The following is a 10,933-nucleotide window of genomic DNA, read 5'->3' as shown; positions in this document are numbered from 1 at the left end:
TTGCGAGTACTCGCGAGGTAAATGGCCAACTGTTTCGTTGTTTTTTTACCACCTTCATGGCAAATTTGTCGACTGCATTATCACGCTCCTGCTCCTGTTCTGTCCTGAAGTATTGTAATATTAATTAATGAAATAGAAACTGAAATGATTGCATCAATGCGCGTGCTTTCTGTGTTATCCCCAGACAATGGCCAGGCCCTGGCCCAGACTCCTCCCAACATTTAAAGCTTGGCTACTAAGCACTTGTTTGTTTTGTCTTTTTAATGCCGAGGGAATTTCAAGTTTGTGGCGTGTTTCGAAGTGATAATCTTGTAAAAATCAGATCGAAATAGCATTTTAAGTTAAAGATGGTGTAAATTCCAATGGAAAAGAAGGTACGACCAATGAAATTTCGCTTTCTCTAGACTTGATAAATGTGAAAGATGTGAACTTCTAAGTCGGTGTTTCGAAATTAAACCTTGATTGTTCGATTGTTTGTCCTTCGTTGTTTGTAGCAATACAACTCTACTGAAACTTCAAAATGTATTGTTTTCATTTTTTTCCAAAATCTGCGCTTGCAAATCGGGGGTGCGGCTTATCTACGGATGCGGCTTATACACGGACGTTTACGGTAATCAATAATAGCTTCCCACTGATGCCATCCAAGATGCGGAACATGGCACAAGGCAGGAAATTTTGGAGTGCAGCAATGTTCCTGTCACTGTTGCCAATCCCCCCCCCCCTCCCGAGGCTTTGCCGCCCCTCAGGAGACCATAATCTGACTGTTAGAGTGGTTTTCAATTGAATGTCAAAAGTAATTAGTGAATTACTCTGGTTTTGCATTACTCCACTCAGTGATTGGTTCAAAGTTCTCACGCCACTTTTTCAACCATGCAATCAGAAGTGAAACCAAAATCAACCATGGCTCGCGCATGAACATTTTCTCAATGCTTTGTGTCGACTATGTGTAATTACTTTGAGTTTTGTTTGGTTTACTGGATTGTGTCAATCCTTTTTGATTCAGGCCAAAGTAATTACTTTGGTTTTGGCTTTACAACACTCAATTGAAACTTGCTCTATTGCTTTGGTTATTGGTTTTCAGAATTGCAGTGTATGATCTTGGTGGTGGCACTTTTGATATTTCCATCTTGGAGATTCAGAAGGGTGTGTTTGAGGTAAGACATTGCTTTTTTTCAGCCTCGTAATAATGAGGTTTGTGAGGCTGTGTATTGTATTGTGTGTGGTTGAGTATTTCTGTCCTATGTCAACTGCTATTTGGTCGAATGCTATGTAATTGTCTTGATTGTTAATAGACTTGTTTCCAAAAGTTTTAATTCACCCACTTTTTGTTGAGTGTTCTAATAATTTTATCCACAGGTGAAGGCCACAAATGGAGATACATATCTTGGTGGGGAGGACTTTGACAACACTCTTCTAAAATACCTCATAACAGAATTCAAGAGAGAGGTGACAGTTCTTTTCAAAGTTTTTTGGCTTTAATTAACTTGCTAAACATGACCTTGACACTGCATAGGGTACTCTGTACAAACCCTAATTATGCAGAAACTTCATTAAGGGGCAGGCACTGGGCAGACTGACCAGCTGTGCTCACTCTTTTGCCATGAGTTTGCTCGGGTGTTTCCATATTATCTGCTTACTTTATCACATGTATATAAAAAGCATTAAAATGCCCAGCTGTCTAATGCTGATAACCTCATAAGCAAAATGTTAATGAAACTCTGGTAAATGCTCTTAAACATCTCTGGAATTAAAACATTTGAAATGAAGAAACAACTTTAAATGTTAATTTAGTAAGGAGACATTAATCATAAACACCAACTGGTAAATTATGAATCAAGATTCTAACCATAATATTAACAGGGCTTGAAATTTAAAAAAAAACTTCCAGTCAAAATTTTGCAACAAGATATGAAAATTTGGTAACTGTTGCAAGTTTGCAAATTTTAGTCTCAAATTGTATGAAATTTAATCAGGGGTGATCAGGCTATATTGTGTTGTCAGCGGTTTAACAAAACAAAACGTGAGCCTGCAAACACCACTGAAAATAGTGGATGATTGAGGGAATGGCATTGTAAGACTCACTCACTATACTATGAATATTTTTGGTTAAAGTTTCCTCATATCTTTACATTGAAACGCTTCACATGGAGAAGCAAAATATATTTTCTTTTTATTATTTTAGCAAAAGTAGCAGCAAAGTGATAAGTGATGTGACCCTTTCATTTCGAAAACTAGTCTCCAATTGGAAAAATTCATGCAGTCATAAATGCAACTGAATTGGGCGGAATTTCAAGCTCTGATATTCCAGAAAATGATATTTAGTTTTGGCACTTTGATTTTCAGAGTGGTGTTGATTTGTCCAAGGACAACATGGCTCTTCAGCGACTGAGAGAAGCTGCAGAGAAAGCAAAGATTGAATTATCAGCCTCTGTTCAGGTACTTTATTATTTTGTAAAAGAAGACTTGTTTAATGCCTTGATAATGTGAACTGACAAATAGTTAACAACTATTCACCGAAGTGGAGGTCGGTAAATATCCACCACTTGCGACCGACACTGAGTTGAATAGTTCTTTTGATATATACATGTAGTAAAACAGTGAGATAATACAGTACAGAAATATGATTTTAACTCATTCATTCCTGCAAAGATTGCGACATTCTCAGGTTCAAATTCTGCGTGACTTGCTCTCAGGTGAATAGCAAAGGATATCCAGAGTTTGAGTAACCAATCAGCGTGCGTGTTCAACGCTATCCACTGTTTTAGTATATACTAAAGGGCATTGTCACCTGATATCCTCCTATCTATCTATCTATCTATCTATCTATCTATCTATCTATCTATCTATCTATCTATCTATCTATCTATCTATCTATCTATCTATCAGGTAGTCATGAGTTATTTTAACCCATTGATATATCAAACACCCTAGGACGCTCTCAGGGGACGAGTGAAATCATCTGGTGTAGACAGAGTAAAATCTGTTAGGTCTCACCCCCTGAGGTCAATGGGTTAGATCCTTGCAGTGTTGCTTTGTACTGTAAGTCATAATAATGTGTTTTGTATTCATACTTAATAGACAGATATCAATTTGCCCTATATCACTGTGGATTCCAGTGGTCCCAAACACTTGGCAATGAAGCTTACTCGTGCCAAGTTTGAATCCCTTGTCAACGACCTCATTCAACGGACTGTAGAGCCATGCAAAAAATGTCTGCGTGATGCTGAGATCAGCAAGAGTGATATTGGTGATATATTACTTGTTGGGGGAATGACAAGGATGCCAAAGGTAATTACAAATCCTTCTTTATACAGGGTCCATGTCCATGTCCATGTATTGAGCACTGTTGGAACCTTCTTAATTCTCTGTCAGCACTCTGCCAACAAAGAACTTACAAGAACATAAAGGATGGCTGAGATTGTAGTGTCCCATTTACTGTTAAGATGCCAAAACAATTTTTGCAGTGCTGAATCAATTAATGCTATTTGTTAATTTGCAACACCTCAATGATTGGTTGAAAAAAAAAAACAATTATAGACAAAGCGGGAATCAATGAAACCTAACCCTAACTAAAACAATGCAGGGGGTAGCTCATGAAGATCCAGTGAGATTATAGGTCTGTGCAGACTATCAATGATAATGTTTGGTCTTAGGATTCAACTCGCTGGAATCTTGTGAGTCCTTTTACACTACATGTATTTTGCATCCGGGGTGAACTGGTAACTTTAATGAGCTGAGCCATCTTAGGAAAAGGGATGATCCTGGTCATTCAAAGACAAATACTGTTGGGTCTTTGTGTAACTTATTTTATGAAGACAGAGTAAAATCCAGAAGTGTTCACTGAGGAGGGATTAGGTCAAGCTTTTTCTATTTTCTGGAATGGGTTGCAACAGACAAAATCTGTTTGTACATTTTTTTTGACGAGTCTTATGCTTTCAACAGGTTCAGTCAACAGTCCAGGAAATTTTTGGTCGACCCCCAAGTAAGGCTGTCAATCCTGATGAGGCAGTGGCTGTTGGTGCGGCAATTCAGGGAGGAGTTCTTTCTGGCGATGTCAAGGATGTGTTGTTGTTAGACGTAACACCATTGTCTTTAGGAATTGAAACTCTGGGTGGTGTATTCACAAAGCTTATCACAAGGAACACGACTATTCCTACAAAGAAAAGCCAGGTGAGCTACAGCCTTGAAGCTGGCCTGCTCATCCCTCAAAATTTAAGTAATTGGGATCATTTATTTTCTTTTAAATGTATTATCCTCATGTTATTTGACTGGGTGTTTGTGAAGGTCTCGGGTACGTACATGTCCATTTACACGTACATGTATGTTGTGTAAGGTAAAATTTGGCATCAGTGACTACATTGTGCACAGTGCACAAAGAACTTTGTGTGTTGAGACCTGTAAACCCTTCTTCACCTGCCTGTTGTAGAGAAAGGGATCCCAGCTGCACCAGATCCACCCTTGTTTCTTGTTGTTTAAAGCAAAAACTGTTGAGTAGAAGGGGCCTGTTTCCATGCATTCCCTGCAGTATTCTTGTAACTATGTGTCATGTGCCACCATAGAAGCCAGGGTCTTTTTTTGTGAGGTCAAGGAAAAGAGTAAACCTGTGTTGATATTGATAATCTTAATGCCCCATTCACACCAACAAGACGTGTTCAATTAAACTGGGTTTAACAAAATGAAAAATCAGTCACATAAACAATGTAGGACTGGCTTTTACATGAGATTCAGGTGAGTTTTCATGCATGCTTTGATCTGTGCTTAATTTGTAGTCCACAAAAATCAGTAAACATTATTTAAAAGGAAACATTGAACCGTGTTTAACTAAACATCTTTAAAACATGGTTAATGTTTGGTGTGAACAGCGCATTGGTTGAAAACTAGTTTATCTAATACTGCTGTAGGTGTATTTTTGGACATAGGTGGGGTGAGTCATCAGTGGTAAATAAGTTACAGCTGTATTTGTGGGAGGGTTTCCTGTGCCCAGCCCTCCCGCTTTCTGGATATGTCCCTGTGTTGCATCATTTTGTTTGGATGTATTTGATGTGGTGTATATTGAGTATGTTGGTGGTCTGATTCTGTCCTAAGTTGTTTTGTCAATTGATTTCTTGTCAGGTGTTCTCCACAGCAGCAGATGGCCAAACTCAGGTGGAAATCAAAGTCCATCAAGGCGAGCGAGAAATGGCTGCTGACAATAAAATGTTGGGTCAATTCCAGCTGGTGAGCGATTCACAGTTTGTTTTTCCGAGAGAATACTGGAAGTATTTGTGGAATATGCAAGTGTGCAATCATGATTTCTTCACAGGTCATGGCATAACAAGTCTGTTGTTACTTAGTACCAATAATTTTGTCTTCTGTAGGTTGGCATTCCGCCTGCACCACGAGGGGTACCACAAATTGAAGTTACTTTTGATATTGATGCAAATGGCATCGTCAATGTGTCTGCAAGAGACAAAGGAACTGGCCGAGAACAGCAAAGTAAGCCATAACGACTTGTTTTCATGTATGCAGCTGTTTCCTTTTGATAAGGTGAAATAAACAGCCAGATGCAGACTGTTTAAGCCTTAAGAATGTCCGTGGTGCCAATAGGCCCGCAGCGCTTGCATAAGTCACGAAAATAAACAGGTCTGTTGGAAGCGTGCTTAAGTGTCGACAAAGTGAGCCCCAAAATCGTCACGACTTTGTGACTATGATGAATAATAAAGAAGCTGCTATTTCCAAAACGATGGAATTACCTCGTCTAGGAGAGTAAATTTTTGACTTTGCGGAAACAGTGGTCAACATCAATAGTGGGGCGATTGTGATCTTTGTGTTGAATTCGCACATTTCTTGTCAAACCTTATAACACTTGAAAGGAAAAAAAACCAAACTAACAAAAACAAAAACAAAAAGCCGGTATCTTGCCATCATTTTGACACAGATATATCATTTGTTTCGTGAGTATACACGCAAGATAACTTGATCACGGCACCCGCTGAATTTGATGTCACTTTCGATTTTGCAATTTACTTGTGCAGCCAAAAGTACAAAAGAAAAATGGAACGTAGCAAAAATCTCCCAAAATGTTTTTCGCGGATGGTAACTTTTTATATTCGTGGTTCAAAATTAATGTTGTTTTCGTGTCAGAACTTTTGTTGCTGATCTCAAAATATTTTATTCTTGATCGACTGTTCCGAAAACTTCCTTCTGCTTTTCCTAAAAACTGTGTATCAATATTTATTTACTTTTGCATCAATATTTGTTTTGCATAAGGTAGTCTAACAAAATCTGTACCTTGCTTAGTTCGCATTTTTGAGCTTTAAAATAGAATTTTCGGTCCTAAGTTTCTGTTACAAAGTGGTATATTTTTGAGGTCACCCATCCAGATACTAACCCTTCCAGACAGGCATAAGTTCGGTGAACTTTTGTATTAGAAAGCTGTCAGATGCTCTAGAGTGCACGCTGAAACCCTTTGGTGAAAAAGAAGTTGTAAGGGAACTTGAAAATGATCAACTTGTCATCCTCGAAGCCAATGTTTCTCAATTCCCTTTTATTTTGTTCAATCTTTCTGGGTTTAGTATTTTACTAGTAACCACATGTGGTTTCAGGGGGCTATGTACCTAAGACATCTGGCACTATAATGTTATGTTATACCAAAACAATATCGTGTACTATTAGAGCTACATATTACGCAAAGATAATTTGAATCTCCTGTAAGACAAAAAACGCAGCTCAGTTGACAATATGGAATAAAGCGCTGTGTTATTGCACTACCACACGTACGCAATGCGTGCCTATTTTTCAATGGGGCCTCCATAGGATATCCTATTAACATTTCTTCCTAATTTTCGAAAATTTGCCAATTTTCTTCGGATGTATATTTTTGGTAAAAAGTTTTCTATTGCCCTCTTTGCATGTACTGTATATCTATCTCTCTGTAATTTGTTTGACACCCTGTAATCTTTAAGGTCCTGATAAAATCACTGAAAACCAAAAAGTTAACCATATTGTTTTTACGATTGAACCCACTGGGAAGTCGGAAAAATCCGAGCCCCAGATCTGAGATGGGATTCGAAACCACGACCCCCCGTGATCTAATCGGATGCTCTAAGCACTGAGCTAGTGGAGACTCTTTGGTGAGCAAGGGTGTGGGTCTTTGACTCGAGCTGCATCACGCAAGCTACAGAGTCAAATAACGACTGACAGCATAGCTCATAACTGCATCGAGCAGTCACCTTAAAGCACATCTGAGATGCGGCCAACCAACCACCCAAGTGAGCGAATGTGAGAATGATATACACGTATTAAATGAAAGGTTTTACAATTGAGCCCACTGGGAACATTTCACCCTTCCCTCATTTCACCCTAGTCTCCAGTAGCTCAGTGGTTAGAACATCCGACCAGATCTTGGAGGGTCGTGGGTTCAAATCCCATCTGGGACTCGGATTTTTCCGATTTCCCAGAGATCTTTGCAAGAAGTGCAGATTAATTTTTTGCTTGGGTTGTGGGAACGTCATACATTGTAGTCCTAAGCATCAGTACCACTTTATGAATTTTGCCAGAAGCCCATAACACAGATCTGTCTCATTTGGCCTTGGCTCATCAGTTTACTGTATTATCTAAAGTTGGAATATAATGGGTCGTGCCAAATTATGGCCAATCAGATTGGGCCTGATGGCCACAACTCGTCTGATTGGTCTGCAATCAAGTAGCCGAAGGAGGGGATTGCTCGTGCTTAATGCAAAATCATGGATCGTACAAGGAACACAATACCACCACGTTTTTTCTCCGCAAAAATCTAGCAGTAGCCTTCTAAAAAAAAAAAATAGATAATACCGAAAACTGATGGGCCGCATTCAATGGACTTCTTGTTTCACCTGATTAGACCAAAAAACGCAAAATTTCAGATGGTATCCCTTTTCCACGTAGTACAGTATGATTAATTTTTTTGTGTTGGTTGTAGTTGTGATCCAGTCCTCTGGAGGACTTAGCAAAGATGAAATCGAAAACATGGTCAGGGAAGCTGAGAAATATGCCGATAGTGACAGACAACGTAAAGTAAGTATGAATTCCTTTTTTTTTTTTTTGGCAATGGACACATGTTTTCGGACAAAACTTTCTCAATGATGTGTAATTATTATATGATAAATTCAAATTCACGTTACGACATTGCAAGGCTCTGGGGCAGCTCTTTCTTCTTATTTGTTCAGATACCTTCGTTATTTATCAGAGAAGGGTTTAAATCCATTTTCTCCGGCGTACGGGCATTGGATGCTCAATTAACTTGCACAAGCAGTTAGCTCAAATGGATTGATTATAAAGATGAATATAACCTCAGCTGAGGTAAAACTGTGTCATTGTTACAGGAAAGACTCTTAAATTTGATGACCGTTTGCAAGTCACACGTTGCAACACAGTAACTGTAGCTGATAGGTCCCAACAAAAGCCATCTGCGGCTTCCCACCATATAGTCTTTAGACCCTCGTCAAAAAAATTGAATTAATTAGAAGAGGTCATACTCAGACTGGTGTTGTTGTTGTTTTTTAATTGCTCGCCATTTCCACATTCGTTTCAGGATTTAACAGAAGCAGTCAACCAGGCTGAAGGAATTATTCATGATACAGAAAGTAAGATGGAAGAGTTCAAGGACCAGTTACCAACAGATGAGGTAAGAGCTTTAACTCTAATTCAATCCAGTCAACGAGGAATAAGATTGGTATAGTTAAGATAGCACTCACCTGTCACTGGTGAAGAAGGGGTTCGATACCCAAACCTAGCGGGTACTATGCTTTAATTAAGATATTATTCTGGGTTGTTTACTATCCAGTATCTCCTCCCATCAAGAAGTTTGGTTTGACTTGGGCACATGATAGAATTGGCTTAGTCTAGTTCAGCTTGGAACTCGACCAGTTTATTGGAAAACAACGCGAAAAATTTGATAATAAACAGCAAAATACTATAGACACCTTGGTTTTCAATGTGTTTTCAAGCAGACCCTCTCTCGCGGCTGAGGAAGACCTACGATTGCAACCGTACGTGTGGTCGTAGAGGAAAATGCACAGTACCCTCAAACAGCTCGCTTTCTTTGTGAGATTATAATAACTGCGAGAGAACGATTGCAAAATATAGTGGCCTTCATCGTAAAGCACACTGCTGTGTCCAATTGTTTGTGACATTTTTGAATGTCAGACCCTTTGCCTTGGACAATCCCCCCCTTTTTTTTTTGGGCGGTTTCCCTAACCTTAAATGAAAGCTAAACAGTCAAAATTCTAACCCTTAAAAACTAATTAAAAATGAAGCTAAATTTTAAAATGCGTTCTTTAATCTTAACTACGAAAACGAATCTTTTCGAAATAGAGGGTGAATAGGCCATGACGAATTCTCCGCGTACTCTACTCCTGTTCCAGAGTGGAAGGATTCCCGAAGACGTGGGAAGATAACAAGTTGATAATTCTAAGTCATGTGCATTTTGAATTTGTAAATCACAATTTTACACTTCTCTTCTGGCAGACTGGCCAACTTAAGGAAGAAATAGCAAAAGTACGTGAAGTGTTGGCGAGAAAAGACAGCGAAACAGCCGAGTCCATCAGGCAAGCGTGCAGTGAACTGCAGCAGAAATCACTCAAGCTGTTTGAAATGGCATACAAAAAGGTAACGTGTTCTTATAACCAGGACCAAAGAAAGGGGGGGGGGGGGGGGGGGGGGGGGTTTGCACGTAGGATACTGGCAAGCATTGGTACAGGCGACATATGCAAATGGTCAACTTGACTCCTTTTGTAGAAGTGGAGGTTAGCCCTTCAATAGGCTAACTAACTGAGTTTCCTCTCCCTTTTTTGTTGATAAAATTTAGATGGCATCTGAGAGAGAAAGCGAATCCAGTTCGTCATCAAGCAGTGAGCAAACAGGAAGCGCTGAAGAAGAAGATCACAAAAAGAAAGAAGAAAACTAGATTCTACGATCTACTTCTCACGACAGTCACAGCCTTGCAAGAATCGTTCATGTGCAAAGATAAAGAAGTTGCGCAGAAGTTATTAAGTTGTTTTATACTCTCAGATTTCTGTACGGCTCTGACGCTTCGAGTATTTATAGGCAATGCCTGAAACTAAGAACAGAGAACTTGTCCCTGAAAATTTTGGCGACAAAAGATATTGGCAGCGTTTGCTGGTATAGACTTAATTCTTCAGTTTTTATTTGAATGGTTATCTTCGTCACGGAGTTCACCTCGACGCCTCCTTGGTGTGTACGCCATGTTTTCTTCTTGTGCAATCGTTCTTTGTTTTATTAGTGTATTAAGTGCAATTTTTAAACCTCGTCTCCAGTGGAAATTGCTTTTTTTTTTTTCGAAGAGTGGAAAAACTGATGAAGCGCCGCATTTACAGCGGTGCTTTGGCGAATTTCCGGTGTTGTATTGTTTCGCCATAACTCCCTAAACAGAAATTGCTATCTGTGATGAATTCACAGGAAATAGACCAGAGCCTTGATTTGTTTCACAAAATGCTGAAAATTGCATTTCTGTGGCCTTATTATTAATACTGGTAAAAATTAAATTTTAGCTGAGGCATTTGGCAGATGGCACCTTGTCTCATTTGTGTTTTTTTTTTTAAACTTGAATCGCACATACAAACGTTTGATCCTTTTCAACATCTGGTACCGTGGGCTGAAACCACATGTGCTATTTAAGGCTGGTTTCAATACGATCGTAGACGATCGTGGATCGCAGATCGCAGACGATCGCGAAGAGAGCTGTTTCCATATAATCGCAGACGATCGCAAACGATCGCAGAGCCGGCTGCAGCCATACATTTCGGTCAGCAGAAATGTCAAATGTACACGCGCGTTGTGCTCGCGGCAAAATCTTAGCAAACAACATAGCGGACATCGAGGAGGAAATTTTGCTGCAAGCGAATTTACTTCTTCTTTTAGTCCTGAAGCGACGGCATCGTCAGCTTCAAAAGCG

General features: G+C 39.4%; 1 protein-coding gene across 1 annotated transcript in view; it reads left to right on the top strand.

The window, feature by feature from the left end:
• LOC138006383 (stress-70 protein, mitochondrial-like) overlaps positions 1–10,551 on the top strand; it is a 16,173-nt gene extending 5,622 nt beyond the window's left edge. The window contains exons 7-17 of the mRNA XM_068852678.1: positions 1,082–1,154; positions 1,357–1,446; positions 2,344–2,436; positions 3,079–3,288; positions 3,943–4,170; positions 5,113–5,217; positions 5,358–5,475; positions 7,940–8,034; positions 8,552–8,644; positions 9,487–9,627; positions 9,827–10,551. Of these exons, the coding sequence (XP_068708779.1) occupies positions 1,082–1,154; positions 1,357–1,446; positions 2,344–2,436; positions 3,079–3,288; positions 3,943–4,170; positions 5,113–5,217; positions 5,358–5,475; positions 7,940–8,034; positions 8,552–8,644; positions 9,487–9,627; positions 9,827–9,925 (1,345 nt within the window). The 3' untranslated portion in view covers positions 9,926–10,551. The remainder of the gene's footprint in view (positions 1–1,081; positions 1,155–1,356; positions 1,447–2,343; positions 2,437–3,078; positions 3,289–3,942; positions 4,171–5,112; positions 5,218–5,357; positions 5,476–7,939; positions 8,035–8,551; positions 8,645–9,486; positions 9,628–9,826) is intronic.
• Positions 10,552–10,933: the final 382 nt, after the last annotated feature.

This window comes from Montipora foliosa, chromosome 6, assembly GCF_036669935.1.
Source record: "Montipora foliosa isolate CH-2021 chromosome 6, ASM3666993v2, whole genome shotgun sequence".
In the NCBI taxonomy this organism is placed as follows: domain Eukaryota; kingdom Metazoa; phylum Cnidaria; class Anthozoa; order Scleractinia; family Acroporidae; genus Montipora; species Montipora foliosa.
This window is presented reverse-complemented; position numbering and strand designations above follow the sequence as displayed.